The 23,758-nt window shown below is 47.4% G+C and overlaps 1 protein-coding gene across 1 annotated transcript in view; it reads left to right on the top strand.

The window, feature by feature from the left end:
- Positions 1-23,758, top strand: part of SH3YL1 (SH3 and SYLF domain containing 1) — a 34,232-nt gene that overhangs the window by 1,790 nt on the left and 8,684 nt on the right. Inside the window, exons 2-7 of the mRNA XM_032866746.1 lie at positions 12,185-12,295; positions 14,878-14,991; positions 18,083-18,147; positions 20,778-20,890; positions 21,794-21,922; positions 23,495-23,663. Coding sequence (XP_032722637.1) covers positions 12,185-12,295; positions 14,878-14,991; positions 18,083-18,147; positions 20,778-20,890; positions 21,794-21,922; positions 23,495-23,663 — 701 coding nt within the window. The remainder of the gene's footprint in view (positions 1-12,184; positions 12,296-14,877; positions 14,992-18,082; positions 18,148-20,777; positions 20,891-21,793; positions 21,923-23,494; positions 23,664-23,758) is intronic.

Here is a 23,758-nt window from a genome sequence, read left to right as displayed (position 1 = left end):
ATAAGGCTTCTGAGCTAAGGGCGATATGCCAAAGCCTTCTTAAAAATTACGTAGATGTATGAAGTTTCCTTTGAAAAAAATTAATCTAATTATTCTGTATATTTCCTTAGCAGCATTCTAGTTCCTTTGATTTTGGTTAGGGTTTTATCAATTCAGTGAATTAACCTTTATTTCATGTAAGTTATAAGGCTTAATATTTTGGTCAATATCTAATTAATGGGCATTTGGAAAACCTTTTCTAAACTTCGAACCTTTTTCTGTAGGTGCCTCTCTCATAGCATTGTTGGTACTTGTTGATATGAAGGAAAATCAGGGGAACCCTGACCTTGAGAAGTGGGTGTGGGGTGCTTAACCATGGTCAGTTTCTCTCCCCAGGTGGCAAGTTGGCCCCAGTGACCCAGCCCCTAGTTTATTGCCCATGATTAATATGTAAATCATTTCCACAGCTTAAGCTCCTTTCAAGCTTTTGAGGTTTCCAAAGTAAAAATTTTCTTCCCAGTATTTTAGAAACTTAATTTAAAATAAAATTGTCTTATTAAGGACATTTTCAGATGTTTTAATCACTTTTTTTTTAAGATTTTATTTATTTATTTGACAGAGATCACAAGCAGGCAGAGCAGCAGGCAGAGAGAGAGGGAGGAAGCAGGCTCCCCACTGAGCAGAGAGCCCAACGCCCAACTTGTCAGTTCCAGGACCCTGAGATCATGACCTGAGCCCAAGGCAGAGGCTTTAACCCACTGAGCCACCCAGGCGCCCTGTTTTAATCACTTTTTAAAGAAAATTTTAAGCTAAGTTTCTTAGCTCAAGGTTGGCAGCCATTCTCTCTCAGGAGGAAACTTGAGTATTCTTAGAGAATTGGCTTCGCCTTGGGATTCAAGAGACTCAAAACTTTCATGAATGTTCGGATGCTAACTATGATTTAAAAGTTAAAAGGCCTATTTAGTAATGACCTGTATTTTCATAACTTCAGCGTCAGATTGATGCCAACCTCCTGAGCAGATGGTGCTCTGTATCCCTTATGGCACAGGAGAGAGGTGGGTGGGCCATGATTTGATGCTGAGGACAGGAACGGAGGGTTATGTCTAAATTGTTATTGTTATTTGTTGACTCTGAAAGAGAGATTCACTATACGTAACTATGACCAGGCAATATGACTTCATCAGAAATTTAATAAAGTCTGTGCTAAAACAAAATATCTGGAGTCTCGTGTAGTTCAGCTGAACCCGAAGGCATCCGGGCCGTGACCAGGCTGCTGAGCCCCCAGTGTACAGGGCTTAGAGACCCACTCTGTGGTGTACAGGCCCTGCAAGCGAGATCTGAATTCCCAAGTCCCATAGCCCCCTTTCCGTGTTTACAAAAAAGGCTGCGACCTTTCCCCACAGCAGGATGTTTGCAATAGCAGCTCTCAACTGTGGAATTTGCTTACTTGACTGGCTCAGTTCTGCTTGCTTGATAGGGTTCACAGCAGAAAGTCTTCTGGGGATAAGATTTATGTACTATTTACCAAGTTTTAGTTGCATGTGTCAGAAAATCTGATCCAAATTGGCTTTAGCAGAAAGGGAAAACGTGATGGGCCAAGTGACTGGGCAGTCCCGAGCTGCTGTGGCTTTAGCTGTTCCCTAGTCCTGGGCTCCAACCGGGCCAGCAGAGCCCCCATTCTCTCTGCAGCTCTGGGGCAATGTCCTTTTGCATGGCTGTGCTCTCAGGCTCTCCCCTTGTGGTGACAAAATCTTGGAGCAAGTCCAAAGGGAAGTGCCTGGAAGAGGAATTCCAGCAGCTCCGCACAAGCCCTTGGTGAGATGCTGACGGGTCAGCTTTGGTTTGAAGCTCTGCTGTGGCCCAAGATTTGTTCTAATTTGCACACTTGGGTCACCTGCTCCATTCCAGGGTTGGCGTCCGTGAAAGAGGCGAACTGTGCCGGTTCTGAAATGAGACAGAGGCATTCAGAAGGAGCAGGAACACATTTCTGCCCCAGTTTGCTAATCCAATTCAGGAAGTTGTCGTGAGCGCCCAGACATATGCACGAGGCACAGATCAGTCAACCTCCTGCTTCTGGCCCGTGAGGCTCGTAGTTTAGTGGTGCAGAAAGAAAAAGTTGGGAGCACAAAGGAAGTAGGAAGAGAAGACAGTTGGGTGGGTGTGAGCTTCAGATCACAAACTCAAGTGCTGAAAATATGAAAACGTGTCTTGAGCCCTGGTTTTCTGTCCGATTTGTGTCTCTGCCTTCTCCCTGGAGGTAGTCGTGTTTCAGGCCAATGCCAGGTCTGGGCTAGCACTGCCCACTCAGATTTGCTTTGGATCTTCAGGTGCTACTGCCCCTGGAGATGCTACTGAGCTGCCCCTTGCTGTACGCGCAAGGCTCTGACAGTCCCGGCCGAGAGGAGAGTGCAGTGTCCTCCTGCGGACAGGACTGCCGGCCCTCCCGTGCCTCCTGGGCTGGCAGGAGCTTCATGGGGTGAGCCCTGTTGGCCCTGAGCATGCAGGGGGCTGCAGCCCTGGTCTCATGGCCATCAGACCCCCTTGGGTTTCCTTCCCTGTTCTCGTCCTCCCTTTCTTTAGAGGATGTGGGAAGGGCTACTTGAAGGCACTGCACCATGAACTTGTCCCTTGCTTCCCTCTGGCCCTCATCTCTCATGAGGTCTGGGAAATATTATAACATCTAAGAGGCAGAGAAATGTTTTATTGCTCACCACATTTTTTTTTCTAAATCCATTGGATTTTGTATGTATATGAACTCCGTCTAGTCCTCACAGGGATTTGGCCTCTAATTCCCAAAAGCTGTACAAATACTTTATGCAGTTAACACGTGTCGGGTGTCGGTGTCCAGCCTCGGCAGGTCCAGGTGTCCCAAGGGAGGGGCAGTGTCGGCGAGAGGAATGAGAGGCCAGACAGTGAGTTCTGGTCAGTAGTCAGGCATCTCCGGTTTATTGCCCCTCAGTGAGCGTCTTACTTAGGCAGCTTACTTGGGGCAGGGGGCTACATTCGTGCAAAGGACATCAAAGGACTCAAGCACTCATCAGACAATTTCTCTTTGTTCAGCATGTGTTATTCTAGTTAAGCTATAATGGGTACAGGCTGGCGCCAGTGATAGGGGACAGGGTCTTGCTTCTTGAGTAATCATGTCCCTCAGAAAGCCATGGGAGGTAGCACAATATGTGCTTTTTGGTAACTTATTCTGGGGTCTTCAGGAAAACAGGGTATAGGTTAATGGAAAATGAGAAGCTATCTGGAGAAGCTAAGTATGTAGGAGAGAAGTAGGGACGAAAAGGCCTTCCCTTTGCAGCAGGCAGGGTGTGTATCAGTAGCTTGGCTATGAGGCCTTGGATAGACATCAGCCCAGGGAGGAAACTGTCTGTCGCGGTGCGCATCTAAAGTTCTCCAGCGTCCGAGGTGCAGAGTAATTCACCTCCTTGAGGCTGCTCCGCCCGCATGCCCGAGAGATGTTTGCGGTTGATTAGCAAGGGGCTCTTTGTTTGAGAGAGACGCGGGGATGAGAGGAAAAGGCAAGAGACTATCAGGCCATGCTTATCTGCCGGCGGTCCGGCCCTCGGCAGTATTAGGCCTGCATCAGGTCAAACCCTAACCTAGCGGGGCAATGCCCTCGACCAGGCCTTCTGGCTCCCAAGAGTCGCCCGCTTTACTGTGTGTCTTTATGGCGTGTGCTGGAGATGTCACAGGTAGTGAGGTAGTCAGAGTACTTACCCCACGCGCTTGCCTTGTTGCGGAGGAGACGTACAAGAAAGACTGCGATAGCAGACGGATGACAGGGCGGACAGGTAGATATGTAGATACAGACAGACAGGAGCCCCTGATTGACAGATGCGACAGATACAGGTGCAGACAGATGTGTGTGGTTGACCTGCAGCGTAAGGATGTAGGCTGTGGTGCAGACTAAAGATGATGGGAAAACTCGGAGGTAAGCAGTGGGGTGCTGTTCTCTGAGCTATCACTTAAATGGAACATTTCTGTGGAGAAGTGACCATAGGGTTCAGGACGAGGAACCAAGACACCAGGCAGGAGGCTTGGGGTAGCCGCCACGAGAACTGGCCATGTTTTGGGCCAGGCTGGTGGTGAAGAGGAGGAAAAGGGTGGGGGCCGGGGGACAAGGGGACCCTGGTGAGAGACCGCGGAGGAGGCCTGGCCCCTGGCTCTTCACTCTTTCCTGCGGGTGGGTCAAGGCCGTGCCAGCAGCCATGGTGGCTGCTGGGTCCTTGTGAGAACCCAGAAACCAGACCCAGGGGCAGGTTTGTCCCTGGGCTCTGCAGGACACTGCCTGGTTGGCGGGAGCCCCGGTGGAGAAGCTCCGCAGCCCCAGGAAGGTCAGCCCCGGAGGCAGCAGGAGACGGAAGGCTGCCTCGTCGACCCACCGCTGCGTTCCTGCTCGATGGCCTGTCCGCGCGCTCAGCCCCAGCAGCAGCTCCGTGATCCGAGGGGTGTGCGGAATGGTTTCACTTAGAAGCAGCATTTTAAGTTGGTCTTGAAGAATGAGTTACATCTCTGGAGGCCACAGGTTGGCCATGGTTTTCCTTAAAGGGCCGGATAGTACATATATTAGGGTAAACAGGCCAAGAAACAAAATTTGAGGTTATATGTAGACACTTCGACAACAAGACAGAAAACAATGACCAGTTTTTTTAGTTGATAAAAAGTGAAGTATAGTGATTGAGAAATTTTCTTTGTAATGCCAGTCTTGTGAGGAGTCCGATGTGATCATGTGGGAGAGCATGTTGCTACTTGAGGTTCAAAGTTAATGTTCCTTCTCATCAAAGGAAATCACGCATGTTCAGCCAGAACTGATCTTACCGGTTACATCCGTGAGAATGTGTTTTCACTCAAAATATTATTATCCTTTTGATTTAATTTGTTTAGCTGTTAAAAATGTAAAAAAATCTTCTTACCTCCCAGCCCATAGGTGAATAGATGGTGGCTGGACTTGGCCCAGGGCCACCGTTGGCCGACCCTGGGGTGGGGGGTCCCTTTCCCACTTCCTGCCCCTCAGCTCCCAGGGTGCCCTTCAGTGTGGGCTCCGGGATCAGCAGCAGCCCTTAGAGGATGACTCCTTTCAGGCAGGCACAGGGACAACCTTCCCCAGTAGTAACCATGGGAGGGACATCGCCAGAGACCGAAAGGGGTCAACCGTGTGGCGAGAGGATGCTGGTAGAGCCCACCCAGCCGCAGGTCCAGGAGAGGCCCCTGTACTCAGAAACCAGAGCTCCACAGCTCCTGCCGGCACCCAGATGCCAACCACAGGCCCGCGCCACTGGCTGCCGACGGCCGACCCCCAGCGGGTGGCCCACCAGCCCCTGAGCAGGTCCAGCCTGGGAGAACGTGGCCGTCCTCTCCAAGGAGTGTGCACCTCTTCCAAACCCGTCCTTGCTGAGCGCTCCCTCGGCCCTGGGCGCCATCCAGGGTGAGTCACTCTCACCAACGACCGCCCTGCCAACCTGCTGTTCCCGTTCTGCCTCCTGGCTCGCCCCGGTGGAGCTCCAGCTCTGGAGGGGGGGGGGGGGGGGGTTGCCGCGGAGCTCACGCGCCGAGGACAGCACGGGGTAGGGCCCTAGATCTCCCCGTCGCTTTCGGGACACACTGAGAGGCGTTGGTGTGGAGAAGGTGCATCGTTTTAAACGTTTTACGTTTAATAGTCAAAGCTGCTGCTTGGCTCCTCTTAGAAGGACTTGCACTAGTGTGTGAGGAAGCCCGTGACCGAGAGCGTTAGCAGCGGCGGGGTCGCACTCGGTGTCGGTGCCCACGTTCCCGCCTCTGCAGACAGTGAACCGGACAGCACGGATGCAGGACAAGCCGAATCGCAGGTCCGAGAATGAAAGTCACAGGTACTTCCCCACCGTCTTCTTCCTCAGAGAGCAGAAGTGATGCTGCAAACGCGGTGATTAGGGTGATACTGGCTGCGGTAAAAAGCCTCCAGATCTCAGTCACTTAGCCCAGCAAGAGCCAGTCTCCTTCAGGGACCGCAGTCCAGTGTGCGTGTTGGGTCCGGGCCGCTCTCCCCGGGCGCTGACCCGGGGACCTCCTGCCCGTCCCCCTCGGGGCTGCGATAGCGACAGGAGAGGGAGGATGGAGAGAAGTGCGGCCGGGACAGGAGTACTCGCGTGGGCGGGCGGCCGGCCCAGCCACCCAGCCTGCGACGTGGAACCTCTGGGCGCCGCTGGTCCATCCCACGAAGGGGCGCCGAGCTGCCCCGTCTCCGGCAGCACAGGAGTGAGGAACTCAGACGCCCCATCCGGTTGTAATGCGAGTGACAGCGGGGCGTGAACCTTAGGCGCAGGCCACCCTGCGGTTAGGACTCCCGAGTCACGCCCCTCTCCTCTTCAGCCATCACAGTGCGTGCCTACCCCGTGGCTTTTAACTCCTATCCGCTGGCCCGTCCTGCGCTGGCGATGTGGAAAACTGGAGGCTGGAAACGCCCCTTCCCGTATATGTATTTTATAGGTCCCGGGGAATAAAACAGTTGTATGTCATTAGTGTGTCAGCTGGAGTCATGGCTAAAAACTACCTCCATAAAATGGACTTGAAAGGCCCAAATGTCTTTATAACTATGGAAATTGGACTTTTTCTAGTTTGTATTTTTTCTGAGACTCTCTAAATCCAAACTGTACAATCAAAGCATTAATAATAGGACAGATTTAAAGGTCGCTAGCAAGTTGACATAATTTTGAACGGCTGTCTTAAGATTGCTTCCCTGTACAAAAATTACATGCTGCCGAAGATTTTTCTGTGTTCATCTCTGTGCTTAGAAGGAACCATTGCCAATAAAAGGAGCAGTCCCAAAAGACTGTCAGCTTTCGGTATCTCAGTACCGTCGTGAAGACGGGATAGTTTCATTTCTAAATAAGTACATGACTGAGAAGATGAGGAGTAACTCTCTGTTAGCTCCTAAAAATTCAGATTCCAGAACTATCTGTGTCATCCAAATGCAAACCATAACAGAAAAGTGTTTAGTGTGCAGCCTCCCACCCACTCCTCCCCTTGGAATTCTGTTCATGCCTGTTTGCCTATGTGTGCGGGGCCAGGGGTGGGGTCTCTGTGTATGCACAAGAGTGTGTAAACGGTTAGCGTACAGTTTCTGCTTTTCCATGCCTCTTTATGCAACGAATGTTGCTGGCCCTGCGAGGTCAGATTCGAAATGATAGACAACTTATGGGGTCATTATCCGTAATATAAATGTTTACAGCAGGGGTCATAAGGTGCCACTAATATAGCAAATACTTAATTACATAATATTCAGCTTCTGCCGACCAGTCTTCATTATACAATATTTCAGATCCACAAGGGACTATTGAGGATAACATAATTAATGCGCACGGCCCACTACACAGTGAAGGGAGAAAAGTACAAGCCTCAAGCAAGCCCCCTCCAGAAGCCTTCCCCAGCACCACCCCAACCCCGAATCCAATAGCATTATACTTCGATTATACATATGTATATTTTATACATAAATTTTACACACAAATATATGTATTTTGTTATACATTCTATATTTTATATAAAACATATTCTTATTTTTGTTCATGCCTCAAAATGTTGCCGTGAATGTCACGATACTCCGTATGTCTTCGTGCAGCTGTTTTTCCTTCTGTTGTTCCTACTTTCCCGCGCTGGCGCGTGTCTGCCAGTCGGTCGGTATCTGTGGAGAACGGTCTTGAGGGCCACACCGGACCGTATTGATTCAGCCTCTCCTTGGGAAATCGTCTCCTTCCTTGAATGTGTGTGTTTCTATGTGTTCTTCTTTGTTTGCTCGGGGGAGCACTGCCTCAGCGACCCCTCTGCACGTGTGGTGCTGGTTCCAGGCACTGCACACTGGCGGGAACTGATCCGCTGTGTGCAGGGCCAACCCCCTCCTAGGCCTGCAGGGCCCCTTCTCCTGGGCTCTCGGGCTTGCGGGGCCTGTAGGTGCTCCACGGCCGCTGGCTCCGCTGTCCTCCCTCCTCTGTGTCCCACAAGGAAACTCATCTCTGGATTCGGGTCCACCCACCCAGGTAGCCCAGGATGAGCTCCCCTTGGGACCTTCGTTACACCTGCAAAGACCCTTTTTCCGCACAAGGTCCCATTCTCGGGGTTCAGGTGGACACGAATTTGGGGACCAGCATTCAACTCACCACGGCCTCAGTGAGCACACCTGGGGACCTTTACGGGTGACTTCAGCGGGGAGTGAAGTAGGCGGGTTGTAGGGATGGCCCCACCTGCCGTCCTCCCTGGGGCCCTCCTCCTCCTGTCAGGACCCGCACATGCACCGGCAGACCGTCCGCTGACCCAGGAAATGAGCACAGGTGACTCGCGGTGGCCTTAACGGGGCACGTCCAGCTTTTCAGGTGGTTGCCGGCCCCAGAGTTTCCCTCTTCTGTGAATCAGCTGATTGAACACTGACTGTGCCCAGTTTTCCGTTGTGCTCTGTGTGTTTTTACTGATTTTTAAAGATCTCTCTGCATTCTGAACCGTAGATAGCCGCCCTTTATTTGTATGACAGATCTCTTCCGGCCTCTCCCTTGTATTGTATTTTCAAATGTATGTTGACACACCTTTTCTTGACTTTACTGTAGCTGAATGTATCTGTAGTTTCCTATTACTGTTGTGCATTGTTTAGGGCAACCCTCCATTGCCCAGATAATAAAGATATTTTCCGTTACTTTTATTTTAAAAGTATTAAACTTTGCCTTTAGTATTAAGGCAATCAGGTATTGAATTTTTTTGTGTATGATGCGATATTATAATCTAAATTTATTTTGGTTTTATTTGAATGACCAGTTCCAGAATAATTTATTAAACTACCATGTCATCTCTGTCATATATTTTTAAATATGTGAGTACATATATGAATATATTTTCCTTGCTTTTGTCATGAAGGTGACATTTTTAAGTGCTGTGGATTATTCAGTAAGTTGTGTATGTAAAAAATATGAGGTTCTTCCTATCCTATGCCAGTGTAAGTTTGAGATGGACCAAATATTTAATGTAAAATAGAAGCTCGGGTAGAGAACGTGGAATATTGGCTGTATCAGTTTTATTTTTGTTTTTGTTTTTAATCAAGGCCTTTAGTCACAGTAGTAGAAAGAAGAAAACAGTAGAAAACCCAGAGAAATATTGCCATATAAATAAAAACAAATGCTGAAAACTCTAAATAATTTTTTTAAAACAAGTTGAGACATAGACTTACAACATGATTAAAATTATGGGCAAAAGGAGTATGGAACCAGAAAAAGTATATGAACAGAAAATATGTGAAACAGGAAATATAATAAAACAAAAGAAAAATTCGCTAGTATTCAGATAAATTCAAATAAAATTTGTCATCCTGTTTTTCTGATGTACGGACTTTGCCTTTCCCAGTGTCAGCCATAACAGTGGAGTTTTTTATGGCAATACTCAGTGGTTCTAAATGTGGGTGGTGTTTTGGGGTGCCAGTCAGTTAAACTTGGGTAGTATTTTGGGGAAACAGTTTGGCAGTGTAATAAAAAGCTAACAGATTTTAAGTCTCTTTGATTCATCAGTTCCAACTTTTAGGGCCTTATCTGAAGACAGTTGCCAGCTAACGGCTATATCTACAGAAGCTGAAAATGGAAATAGCAGCAGGGGTCAGTGAGTGTCGGGCAGACAGTAGTACTGGTGGGTGCCCAGAGCAGGAGTGGCCGTTTCCCTCAGTGTTTGCATGTGTGTACGTTTCCCTTTTTGCTCACAGTATGCTTATGCCATAATTTCTGATCATTTAAAAATATAGACTTTTTTTGTCATACTTGGGCCTTTTGCACTATGAATTTGAAAAGTAATTCTCATGTAATTTCTAGTTCTTTCATGGTTTGATTTTGGGCATTTCAAGTCACTGATGAATTTGGAGTTTACAACCATCTGTTATATGAAGAAGTGGATGAATTTCCCCCAGACATCACCAGTTATTGTGTAATACAGCTTTTCTACAATGATTTAAGGTGCTGTCTTTATTATGTAGTAAATTATTTTATATGTTCGAGTCAGTTTCTGAATTTTCTATTTTGTAAGACTGGGTTTTCCGCCTGTTTTTGCCTCTACAGTACAATACGCAGGCGACACCATACACTCCAGCTTCCGGCAGAGCGTGTCCCCCTCATTCTTCTTTTACATACTTTTTCTCAATATTCTCTTGCTTGTTTGTTTTTCCATATGGGAAATCATTTCGTTTAGTTAGAGATGCTTGTAAAACTTAGACGAGAAGGTGAACTTGATTTCATGAAGACAGAAGTAGAAACACCATCATAAGGGGCACCTCGGTGGCTCAGTCCGTTAAGCGTCTGGTTTGACTCGGGTTGTGATCCCAGGGTCCTGGCCTCGAGCCCCACAGCGGGCTTCCTGCTCTGCGGCGAGTCTGCTTCTCCCTCTCCGCTCCCCTGCTTGTGCTCCCTCTGTCAAGTGAATGGATCTTTAAAAAAATCTTAAAAATCTTAAAAAAAAAAAAAAAGAAAAACCACCGTAAGAAAATTCAAAAGACAAATGACAAATAGCAAATCAATATTTGTGACTTATCTTCTAGAAAAAGATTAATTTCCTTACTTTACAAATGAATATGAAACAGAGAACAGCGTTAAGAGGCCTGACAGGGAAGGAAAGATACTTACTGTCACTTGGCGAGTAAAAGCACGCTGGGAGGTTCATGACAGAGAAATGTGCCGCCACTTTCTGTAAACCCTAGAAACTGGGCAAAAGAGAGCGGGTGTCTGCTTGCACAAGTGGGGCACCCAGTGAGCATGTCTGGGACCTCGGAGGAGGCCGGAGCCAGGAGGCCGCCTCTTTTCCTGCCTGAAGGCACCTTCCCGGGCGGCTGGGGCCGGGATGTCCGCTGGGGCGGGCTGCGTGCGCTGTATGAGACAGACGCAGGCCCCGGGGGGCCGGGGCAAGGGCGAGCTCAAGCACTCTGCGAGGGGACCCCACAAATCCCCGTGTGTGCGGTGGAGCCAAGAGCTACCACCAGGGAGCCAGGAGGTGACCCGTCTTCAGTTCAGAGATGGAGGGGCTGCAGCTCCCGCATCCCGGGGCGAGCGCGTGAAGCCCCGAGGACGCGGGGAGAGCCCGGGGAACCGCGCCTGGCTGCAGGGCTCCTGTCCCCAGCATGCGACAAGCGCCCAACCTCTCGCAAAAGCAGGCCTTGGGAAGACTGAGCTGACGCGGGACTCCCGGCACTGCCTGCTCCCACGGCATCGCCCCCAGGGACGACGACAGAGTCTGGACACTCCACGCGGCCACATCCACCGGGTCCGGCAACCGTCCGGTTTTGCTAGAAGTGGGTAGAAGCAGGACAATCTAACCCATATCTAGGAGAAAAATCTGTCAAAAGCAGATCCTGAAAGGGCAGAGATGATGCAATTATCAGACAAGGATAAAAATACACCTTTTAAAATATGCTCAAGCATTTAAAGAGCAACCAACATCCATTGAGAACAGAAACGGAAAGAACCAAAGCAAGTGAACTTCAGAGCTGAAAACGCCGTCTTTGCAATAAAAAAGGCATTTGATGGCCTGAGCCACAGACTCGACATCGGCGCCTCGTGGTCTCCTTGGCTCTTCAGATCGCTTTTCCTGTGAGAAGGGCGATCTGTCCCCACAGACTTCGGCTCTGGGGGGGTGTCTGTGCATTTGGGGGACAAACCCGTGCTTGCGTGACTCAAGGACACCCGGGCGAGCCTGAAAGCTGGGGCTGTGCAGACACAGGAGTGGCCGCTCACTTCCCGAGTCTCAGGATCTTACTCACAAGGAGAATCTATGCAGATAGTTCAGTATTTTGACCGAAGCATCCAGATAAATTTTGTATTTTTTATTATACACAGTTGTAAGTTACATCTTTTGTTAATTCTTCAAATTTTAATGTCTTTTAACTAGCATCGCGGTGAGCTAAGAATTACAGAGAGCAGACACGTAATTAGGAGATTGGGCCAGACTTTGTTTAAGATCTTGTAGAATCCCAGGATTTTATAATTTCTGGGGTTTTGAGAATTTAGGGTTTCTCAATCTCAGAGTGAATTGGCGTTATCAGGAAAACAGAGATGAGACAATAATTTGAGGGTCTCCGGGTCACTTCTTTTGTCTAGAAGGATGGAATTGGTCAATGCTCGGTTGTGCGTGAGAAAAACTGAAATCATAAATACATTTCTAACTCCTTTTTACTAGATTTTTTTCATTAAAGTCTCCTTTTTTAATCTTTCAGTGAATAATCCTATACCTTCCAATTTGAAATCGGAAGCAAAAAAGGCTGCTAAAATTCTAAGAGAATTCACGGAAATAACTTCCAGAAACGGACCTGATAAGATCATTCCTGGTAAATAAAATATGTGCCTCTCGTTTCTCTGTGTTGCATTGTGTTAGTTGCTCGGTGCACCCAGACGGAGGCCCCAGGGGCAGCAGGCCCGCAGAGCACTGCTTTCCTCCTGGCTGGTCTGCCGGCTGGGCTCCTGAGGCGCCCACCCTCCCCCTACCCTCCGCCCCTGTGGAGGTCCCCTTCCAGCCTCCTCCTTGTGCCCACTTGGGCTTCCCCAAACTTCCATCATCGTCCTTGGTTTCTGAGGCCTTTGCAAGCTTATCTTGCAGAGTCACTAGCCAATCTCAAAAACCAATTTTAACTTTGGGTTTTCTTTTTTTGAGGTCAGGTATTTTTACGTTTTGTAGTGGTTGGACAAGACATGAATCAATCATTCCTAACCCAGCTGTGCGTGAGATTCTTTGGATCATTAAAATAACAGCACCTCTACCCCCACCCCCCACCCCCAAGCCTGAGGAATACACCCTGGGAGCAGAGTGGCCTGGGCGGGATTGTGGCGGAAGCAGGAGGCCAGAGGCTAGAGATGGGCTTTTGGGAACTGGCTGCTCCCAGTTATTCCTATGGGTGGTTCCAGGAGCAAAGATTCCTATGCAAACCGGCTTGGGGACTGCTTCAGGCTGCTTTCCCTCTTAGGGGAATCAGGCTGCTTAGGGGAATCAGGCTGCTTAGGGGAATCAGGCTGCTTTCCCTCTTAGGGGAATCAGGGGCCTGGGAGATGGATCCTGCATCACAAAACAGATTTAACTTCTTTTTTTAAAACTAGTTTAATTTCTTACACCAGATTTTTTTAAAGTTGTTTAGCAGAACTTTAAATGTTAAAAAAGTTTAATTTGTTGTAATAATATTATATTTAATATATAATACTATATAAATATTATTATTATTATTATCATTTGGGTCCGGACACTACTACTCCCATCATGAAGATGGTGCTCCGAGGAGCCTTGCTACCCCACGTGCAGACTAGGCCAGCGCTGGGCATCGCCTGGGTTCTTGTTAAAAACACAGGACCTCAAGGCACCACTGAGGCCCAAGGAGTCAGAATCTGCATTTTTCACAAGACCTCCAGTGATCTGTCCGCACATACCAGTTTGATAAGTGCTGTGTTAGAGCCCGAAGAAAATTCAGCCAGAGAAACGGAGTCTTCGGTGGTGATACTCTGGGCAGGAGATAGCAGACATTTCTGATATGTGTCAGCTGTGTCAGCTGTATCGGCATCAGCAAAACAGCCTGCTAGCCCAGTTTATGGGTAAATTGTATTTCCCAACATAGAAACATCGGAGTATGGATTATTTCTCAAGGAATTTGTGCAGTAAAATTCCACCAGGGAGTCTGTAATCAGTGCATCTATATTGTAAACGAAAAGCTAATTCACAAATTATTTAGGCATTATTGGTATTTTAGTGTCCCCAAATTTGGATGGAAAATCTATAAAAACAAACCTGACATTGAAAATATGTCCATCTACTTTTGTTCTGTCTAAATAGAGGCCGTCCTGACCGTACGGGCATTGAGAGAGGAGAGTGAGTTGTAGGGATGTTCTGCCAACATGTGGCTGTAGAAATAACCTTCCGTGACAGACAGTAAGGTTCCAGCCTCATACGGTGCACTTGGAACCTCACAGAATCCCGGAGGAAGGCAGGCCCAGCCTCGTTTGCTGTGCGCTGCTGGGCTCCGAGGCTCCACACGTCTGCGTGCAGGCTTCATGCTCGTGAGCGCGTTATCTCGGAGACTGCCGTTGACGTTGTGAAGTGGTGTGCACAGTGACACGAGAAACGTTGTGTTTTCTAGGGCCTCCTCAAGAGCATTTCCTTGTATTTGAGTACAGGGTCCGATGTGGCTTTATTGGTGGAATGTTTGACCAAGGACAGGACATCAAGCCATCTCCCTTGTTATTGGGAGATGTGGTGTTGTGAGGGGGAATCCGGGGGGCAGTGTTTGGGGGGGCGCGTGTGCTGATAACTCATTCTGTGTGAGGTAACCAAGTGTGTAAACTCTGTCCTCAGTGCGCTGGGACGCACGTGGTACTTGAATACTTGAACGAAAGCTAAAACTCTTCTAAAGTGGCAAATCACTTGGTTTTTCTGTGCTCACATGTAATTTTCGTGTCGGTAAAAGGTGAACCAGCTGTGCGGCTCGGAGACCCAGGCTCTGCCATGTGCGGACGCCCTTGCTGGCTTTCTCCTTCGTACTTGGTTCCAGATGGATCGCATTTCCTTTAAAACAGGAACCTGTTTTTTATGAGTTACATTCTCAATTCATTGAAATTTCCAAATTAGTTGTCCTGCTAGTACATGTCCACTAAAAGAATCTCATCACGTATCCCATCTGTTGCCGGTTGTGCACATGTCTGGGTGTTGGTTCTGAGGCCCTGGGAAACAGCACAGGGAAGGGCGGGGCAGTAGGGTCATCGGGCCCCTGTGTCGCGTTGAGTGTTCTTTGGCTCACCGGTGCCGCAGAGACGGTCCCGAGAAGCCTGGGGTCCTGCCCCTCAGAGCTTCCGTGCATCCATCTGCTTACCGCCCGTCGGCTCAGGCAAGTCCACTGCAGACGCTCACCTGCCTGATGTCTCTCATTTGCAGCCCACGTCATCGCCAAAGCCAAGGGCCTTGCGATTTTGTCGGTGATAAAAGCTGGATTTCTAGTAACTGCTAGAGGAGGCAGTGGGGTCGTGCTGGCTCGTCTTCCGGATGGAAGTAAGTTGACTGTCTTCATTTTGGACACCCCTGGCAGGGAGCCTCCTAACGCTGTCACCCTGGAGTGCGCACTTGGCACGTCCTGTCCACAAGGCGGGGGCTTCGAGTTCTCTCCTCCTCTTAAAACGCTAGACGAGACTTGCAGGCGTAGGTCTGGCTTTGTCTTACATGCATTTTGTACTTCTTCCATGGAGCAAATACTGAATGTGACAATATCTATATTTCTGCTGTTGGATATGAATCTTATTTTCAGCTTTGTGGTACAACTTTTCTTTTGTTCTCTGGAAGCTGATAAGATCAGAGCCATCTGGAACCTTTCTGCTATTCCCATAGGAAATGATAAAACCTGAAAGTTTTGTTAAAAGCCTGTACTTTAAAGGTGGAAGCACATCAGGACAATTTGGTTTTACTTTCTGGGCTGAAATCTAACATTTGGTTTGTCAGAGATGAAATCACAACATACTTTCCTTAATTCCCAAAGATTTAGCCGGTATTTATAGTAACATTTAAAATGTATGCACATGCGTCATAACCAACTAAAATGCTTTTTATACTGATTTAACATTCTCATTTTGCTCATATAATTGAACATATTTCTCTCTTAATAGATGTTTTTAGTGTAGGTAAGTTAATTTTAATCTGGAAGAGAGCGTAGGACAATGACTGTAGATACATCTGGGAGTTTGTGGGGCGTGTGGCCACTGAACCTCGGTGGCCAGGTCCACTGTGTCCTGTGATGTGTCCCCACGGTAAGTTGGAGTCTCTTCCCAAAGCTGTGACCCAGCGTTTCGTGGTTCAGTCCTTGCCTATGACATGGAAACAACCAAGTTCCCTTCTTCTTGAGCACGGCACACATTCTCCTGAGAGACCTCCAGGTCACACCAGACAAAGTGGAGGCCCACTCAGAGGGTCTTCAGTGTCTGTGAGCTGTTCCCCCCCGGGAGTGGACAGGGGGGCCATCTGCAGAGGGGGAAGCCTGACAACCTCCGGGGTCTCTCAGAACCTCAGGTGGCCTTTTTTTAAAGGAATTTATTGATTGATTTATTTATTTGACAGAGAGACACAGGGAGAGCGGGAACACAAGCAGGGGGAGTGGGAGAGGGAGATGCAGGCTTCCCGCTGGGCAGGGAGCCAGATGCGGGGCTGGATCCCGGGACCCTGGGATCATGACCTGAGCCTAAGGCAGATACTTAACGACTGAGCCACCTAGGCGCCCCACAGGTGTCCCTTTCTACCTCTACTTCCCTCCCTGCCGTCCTGAAGGCCAGCTGCTCCATCTGTAATTGCCCAGATGAAACAGCAGATTCCCCAGATCCTGGCCAGATGGGCTGTCTTCAGACAGGGATGGTTCTTAACATAGGAAATGGAAAACAACTTTGGGATTATATGACATTAATTTCTGTAATTGAAACTCCCCTAAGCCTGGTAGATTAGTTCTGAATATATCCAAGCAATATCCTGTTATCTAGAATACAAAATTAGGTTTAGGAAGCTAAGAAGCCTTTCAAAAAGTACTTTATCTATACGATCCCACACTCCCCCCAACAAATTAATTTTTTTCCCTAATTCAAGTGGAATTATTGTACTTAGTTTTCAAGTGTAAGGAAATTTATCTTGTTAAAATCTTAATAATCTTGAATTTATAGGCTATTTCTCGTTCTACTAGGTACAAAAAGACAAGTTTTTGTCCTCAGAGATTTACAATAGAAACGGTTTATTATTGTGTTACCCTTAAAAGTGATTATAATAAACTTCTCTTGACTCCTTTTGCTCTCTTAATCTATGATAAAGTTCTAACTGAAAAATAGAATTATACACCTCAATTATTTTGTAAAACATAAATATTGAGAGTTGCAGTGATCAAATGCTATATGTGTTTAGTACGTGAGGGTTCCATAATTGGATGTATTACGCACGTTTATAAAGATTAAGGGACATGGATTTGTGAGTCTGTGAGCCTCAATATCTAATAGCTTTCAAACATTTTTTTAAATATTTTTTAATGATTTATTTGACAGAGAGATCACAAGCAGGCAGAGACACAGGCAGAGAGAGAGGGAGAAGCAGACTCCCCACTGAGCACAGAGCCCGATGTGATGCGTGGCTCGATCCCAGAACCCCAGGATCATGACCTGAGCTGACGGCAGAGACTTAACAGCTGAGCCACCCAGGTGCCCCTGCAATGTCACATTTCTTAAAGTTGTTTTGTCAACATTCTGTCCATTGAATTTTGATGAAATAGATAGTATCTCGTTCACAAATTTGTCTATGGTAATTGCCATAAAAATATACCTCTAGTTTCCTAATTTATGTAGCAGTTGGTGAAGGAACTTTAAAAAGCTGCTTCGTACTGTAGGAAATGATGGCCCTTTGAACTTCACCCATGGTTTGTTACTAGGTGCCGGGGGTCTGGAGGAGGGTGCTGTCTGTGTGCAACCTCTGAACAGAAACCCACCTGGAGAAATTCCGACCTTAGCACCTTTCAGTCAAAGCAAACTCAACTTGAATCAAATTTTTTCAGTAGTTTGACTACAGAAAGGTGAATGTAGTAGATGAAAGCTCTTAGAAAGCTTTAAACCTTGGGTTGGATCAGTGGGTGAAGCCTCTGCCTTCGGCTCAGGTCATGATCTTGGGGTCCTGGGATCGAGTCCCGCATCGGGCTCTCTGCTCAGTGGGGAGTCTGCTTCCTCCTCTCTCTCTGCCTGTGTCTCTGCCTGCTTGTGATCTCTGTCTCTGTCAAATAAATAAATAAAGTCTTTAAAAAAAAAGCTTTAAACCAAACTGTGGTCTTGTACCCTGATTTAATGGTGTCGTTGGCTCTTCCTTGCCTGGGGATCCATTCCTTCATTTGGAGTCTCGCTCTGTGAAATGTTGCTGTGAATTGATATTGTAATCAGTAAAATACTTTTAACCATATATATATATATATATATATATATATATATATGCTTATTAAATAATATTAAAATCGCAGGGAGAAATGCCAGAGTCTCATTATTTTTAAAAGAAACACTGTTCATTCTCATTGTAGCATTTTTCCCCTTGTGCCAAGGGGCTTTAATGTTAAAGTCTGTGTCTCTGTTTTTGTTAGAATGGTCTGCGCCTTCAGCCATTGGGATAGCTGGGCTCGGCGGAGGGTTCGAAGTAGGAATTGAGGTAAGTGTGGAAACACACAATTGCGGTTTTCTCTAAAAGCAGCTGAAACTTACTGCACAGAACTTGCGAGATTACCTCCTGTTCTCCTTTCACCACCGACGGAATCCGTATTTCATTTTCCGGAGAGATGCCCTCTTAGGACTGCCCGGTGTCTCCTGTGTTCTTCATGGGGAGTAGAGCTCGGCCCATCCACCCTTTGCTCCGCTCCCACCTTCCGCGCGTCTCTGGAACAGATACGCCTCACAGGGACCGCACTGTCTTTGGCCGCCTGTGGCTTGAGCTCGCAGGGCGCTGATGTCCGTGGCGGGCTGTGGAGCTCGGGTCCTGGGCGCACCAGGCTTCACACAGTGTGCCTTCAGGTGCGGTAGCCCTGCGGTTGTGCCCTGTCCGGCCTGCAGGTTACTTCAAATGCCGACTTTCCATGGTTTCATTTTGTGACTTGGCTTCTGGTGATGACAGCCTCTTGGGTGGGCTCCCGGCCACAGCACCCTGTTCCCCGGCGTCATCTGGGGTTAGCACGCCTCCGCCAGCTTCTCCTACAGGGAGATCAGGCTTGCTTCATTCTTTAATGAAAGGATTGAATTTAACGGCAGAATTGGCATCCTACTCAGTGACATCTCATTGCAGACCACCTAAGAAAGCTGATCCCATTTCCGGGTGTCTGTCTTACACTGTTTACTTGCTCTCTTGCCAGTTTTCTTTCAGGGAATCTGTTTGCTTTTCCTCTAAGCTGTGGAAACGACCCTAGAGCTTGGCCACTCTCCCACCTCTGTGGAGCTTTGACCTGGTTCTCTCATTAGTGACATCACCAAGGAACACAGGGTCATTTTACTCTTCTTCAGAGAGAGTTGAATTGAGGTGACCCAGAAAATTAAAGGGTCATTTTTTTTTTTCTTTAACTGGCTTTTAGAGTTTTCCCTTAATTATACTGTGATGCCACAGGTGGAGGGGACAGTACCAGTCAGGTATTCACATGGTCGGGGCCAGAGCTGTGCGCTCTCGGCCTCTGTACATACCAAGCACTGTGCAAAACAATTTTATATGTATTACCTGAAAATGTATGTAAGAGATAGCTCACACAATCATGGGCAAAATTACTTAATTTTGCTTAAAAATGCTAGGTAATTCTGTATTATTCGACACTGCAGTCTTTAGAAACTGTCCACATGTGAGATGGAAATAACAGTTGATAGGACTCACGGTGAAGTATTTCCTAGAGGTCAGTTAGCTGGTGTATTTAGTTTGTGCTGTGGAACTCAACTGTATTTTTTTCATAAAATGATTCAAATTAAGCATTTTTAAAAGAATCTACTTATATTGGGATCTCTATTAGGTCTTTTCAATCACGGTCTCTTTTGGTGGTATCTTCTGTAGGTCCCATGAAAAATTGATTTGAAAACATTAGAAAACGTTAAAGAACTATATGAATTAAGTAATCTTTGAAACACCAGTTTGTTTGGCCTTTGCATGTTTTACTGAGTTGTGGTGAACACGCCAGGCTTTACAAAGGATTTCGGCTAAACCTTTAAACAACCGTATGCGTGTGTCTCCGCACGTGCCTGCGTGTATGCAGAGTCTACGTACGGATGTGGCTCCTGTTATCATACCCACCTTAAAACAGAGAAACGAGCTAAGGTTTCAAGATGCTCAATTGTTTGCCTAAGATCCCACGATGTGCAAGAGGCAGAAGTAGAATTCACACCCAAAGAGCTAGATTTTTAGCCCAAATTCTTAGCCTCAGTAGGTACGCCTTTCCTTTTCTAGGGTATGCGTGACACACACCCTCGATCTTCAGAGGGGTAAGTGAGTGTGCGCAGGAAGAGGTGAGAGATGCAGAGTGGTCAGAACGCCGCTGGTCACCCGTCTCTCGAGGAGGGGGCCGGACCGGGCTCGGGCCTCCAGCTCCGAGGGCTCTCCACGCTTCTGGGCTCTCACTGGGCTTGTGTGCCACGGCCAGGAACACCTCCTCTGTGCTGGCTTGTCTGGGACATTATTCCCACATTCTGATGTTCACTTTTACTTAGAGAATTAAGTCAGTAGGGGCATGAACTAATAGTTAAGTAGCTTCCTTCTGTTATTCTGAATTTCTGCCCCTAAAAGAAAGTGGACAACATGCTCTTTATCAGTGTACACACGTGACCTTGCCAGGGACTTCAGTGTGGAAATGTCACTGAGGGCCCTGGATCTTATGCCCTGAGTCCCAACTGGACGGGCTTTGGTTCAAAGCCTTTCTTGGCATGTGTAGTCGAAGGGAGTACTTGTAGTCTTCCTGATGACCTCTGTCGGATCTCTTCCGGCTCTCACCATGACAGTCCAGTCACCTCACTAGACCTCTGTCATTGCCTACATCACAAGCCTGCCAAGAGGACCGGGAGTGTGCGCGGAGCCCTCCAGAATGTGTCTGGTGCATAGTGAATGCTCAGCGGTGTTTGCTGTGCTAACCCGTGGAAAGAGCCATGGCTTACGTCCTCTGCTCAAAATAAAAATAATTCTTCTCTCTTTTTCTTTCACTGTCTACATTGAAATTCTTGCTACATCGTGTGGTATGTATTTTGAGTTTTAATCAGCAAATATTTTAAATGACATTTGTACATAATTATTTTTAAAGAAATGGGTCTCTTCATTTTCAGGTATCAGATTTGGTAATAATTTTGAATTATGACAGAGCAGTAGAAGCTTTTGCAAAAGGTGGTAACCTGACCCTTGGAGGGAATTTTACTGTGGCAGTTGGGCCCCTGGGAAGGTGAGTACCATAAAGTACTTTCTGGACAGCTGTTGGATAGTAATGGTTTAAAGATTATACATGGTTTTGCCCTAAGAGGAAGCTTCAGTTGAAACGAAACTGGTTTATGGTTTATATATGTCCCAGCGGGTTTGAGGTTGTTTGGAAATAAGAAATTTGCAAAGCACAGCCAGTGTGACAAAATAAGAAAATTTGAAACTGGAACAAACACAAGAAACTGAATACTTCAGAAGCGTAGGCCATTATATCTACTGGGATGGAACATGAAATTTACCTGTAAGCTCTGAAGGAGCCAAGTCCAATTTAATTAGCTGATAAAAGGCAGCATTGATCAAGAAAGAAAAAAGACTTTCTTCAGACTGAATTATGGAAAATTTGAAATAGAAGGTTTTCACTAGAGTGATGTGTATAGTACATAGAGTGCATTTTACCCCTCTGTCAATGGACAACTATTTTGGGGTCATTCAAGCAATGTAGAAATACTGAAAACTCAGACTATACAGTCTTCTAGAAAGGTTTCTAAATTCTATGAAAATACTCAGTGTAAGAAGAACCCACAGTCCTTAGTACTCTTAAAAGGTACATTCCTGTTTCAAGAAAGGGAGACAAAGTCGGAAAGTATCCGCTTTCCGTGTGTTCGGTACAGTGCAGTCCTCCGTATCAGCACACCCTTTTATAATGGTTTTACATAATGTGTCCTTCCCCATGCCCTGTCCTTGCTCTAGCCCACGCTAAGCACGACTAGCCCAGGCGAACAGGAAGGAAAACACAAAGGCCGGTGAAGGAAGGACAGGACGAGATCTCTCTTCTGAGCGAAGGGACATGCAGCGCAGTGCTGCTCACGTCGTCATCTTAGGGCCCGGCCCGCCGGGATTCCATGATGCAAAACCTTCTCTCTTGCAGGAATTTAGAAGGAAACGTTGCCCTGAGAAGCTCTGCCGCTGTTTTTACATACTGCAAATCAAGAGGGCTCTTTGCTGGCGTATCTTTAGAAGGCAGTTGTTTGATTGAAAGGAAAGACACTAATCGGAAGTAAGTGCAGCCCAAGTAATTCTCACAATTTCAGGAAAGTGTGATGAGAAAAGTGACACCTCAGAGGTCCGTGTAGTGGTTCAGAGTTTACAGAGTAACCTTGTGTATTCTTTTCTAACCCAGCATTCGACTCGAACTGTGTATTTATTTATTTAAAGATTCAATATGAAGTAACATGTACTTAAGAAAATACAAAAAATTATTTTAAAAAAGCCATTCTACTCCTTTAAGAGTAACATGATTCACTTTTTGCTTTATTGCCTTACAGTGTTTTCCTGAGCATAAATTCCACTTGTTTGGCCACATATGATTCTAACCCTAACAGAGCCAATTACGAGTCCTTTTTTTTCCACTTAGCAGTAGAAGAATCTTAAATATAAGTTAATAGCTCCATAATATTCGTTAGTTGGCTCTATCATTAAGTATGTTTTATACACCTTGTAGGTCAATCAAAATATTCCTAACACGAGAGGTTTCCTGTTATTACACTTTGCCTTTGTCTTTCTTCCATAAAAGAGAGACAAATTTTGATTTTTAAAAAGGGATTTAGAGCCTGGTGGTGGGTATTAAGGAGGCACGTGCTGCATGGAGCACTGGGTGTGCTGCATAAACAGTGAATCTTGGAACACTGAAAAGAAATGAAAAAAAATAGGGGGATTTAGAAATACTTTAACAGGTGAAGAAGAACTTCTACTTTAAACTGGCATCTGGCTAGTTTCTCCCCAAACTGTTCTTCTGAATTTCCACTACAATATTAGTCTGGCTGCTCAGAGCAAGAGAAGAGGCTGACAGACCGAGTAACTTCTTCCAGAACCTGTCAGCGTCCCGTGGGCTGTGAGCCCGTGGGGCGCCGTGCCGGTGCCCGCGGCACAGCCCGGGAAGGAAGCCTGCGCGGAGGAGACTGGGCCGTCCCTCAGGAGCTCCCCAGCACCCGGGACGGTCCGTCGGCCGAGCGAGCCCCGGCAGCTGGAGGTAGGAACAGGAAAACCGGAGGTTTGCAGAGCCGAGAGAGATGCGTTTACTTCTGGTTCTATTAATCTGAGAAATCAGAACGAGGAATTGTTTTAGAAACTTCTGATTCTAGGCCTTTGGGAGGGTTTCTCATTGAAGTTCCCATAAACCCTGAATAAGCTAAAGCAAATATACTTGTTACCGGTCGCAGGGCTTCTACGTATGTCAGGCAAAGCCTTATATAATTTTGACACAAGTAAACGTTTTAAAGAAATTCCAAAGCCGTCTTTGCTGTTCCATATTACAAAGCACCATTTTTGTAAGAAAGTTCAAAAATAAAAATCTGTACAAAGTATGCGCTTCTGGGTGTGCCGGCTTCCGTGGGGGGACATTTGCACACGCGTGTGCACGTGTGTGTGCGTTTGCACGTACACGTGATGGGCTACGCGCGTCCGGCGATTTCCGTGACTGGCTCTGGGGGCAGCTGGGGCTCCGCGCGGGTGTGCAACGAGTTCACGCGACGCGCGAGCGGCGGGGACAGGCCTGCGCGCAGGCGCGCTCCGACTTGACCTCGAGAGAAGACCCGGGTCCCTAAGTGCCTCCTCTGACGCCTCTCACCAGATTTTACTGTCGAGACATCCGGGCCTACGACATTTTATTCGGAGAAACGGCGCGGCCGGCGCAAGCGGACGACCTCTATGAGATTCTGGATTCCTTCGCCGCGAAGTACGAGCGCGACGGGCAGCGAGCCAACGCCAGGAGAGCCGCGCGGGAGCGGAGGAGGCCCGCGGTGCGTGTCCCCGCGGTCCCGTGTCCCCGCTGTGGTGTCCCCGCGGTACGTGTCCCCGCGGTCCCGTGTCCCCGCGGTGCGTGTCCCCGCGGTCC

The sequence above is a fragment of the Lontra canadensis genome, unplaced genomic scaffold, assembly GCF_010015895.1.
Source record: "Lontra canadensis isolate GAN:19392208 unplaced genomic scaffold, GSC_riverotter_1.0 scaffold32, whole genome shotgun sequence".
In the NCBI taxonomy this organism is placed as follows: Eukaryota; Metazoa; Chordata; class Mammalia; order Carnivora; family Mustelidae; genus Lontra; species Lontra canadensis.
This window is presented reverse-complemented; position numbering and strand designations above follow the sequence as displayed.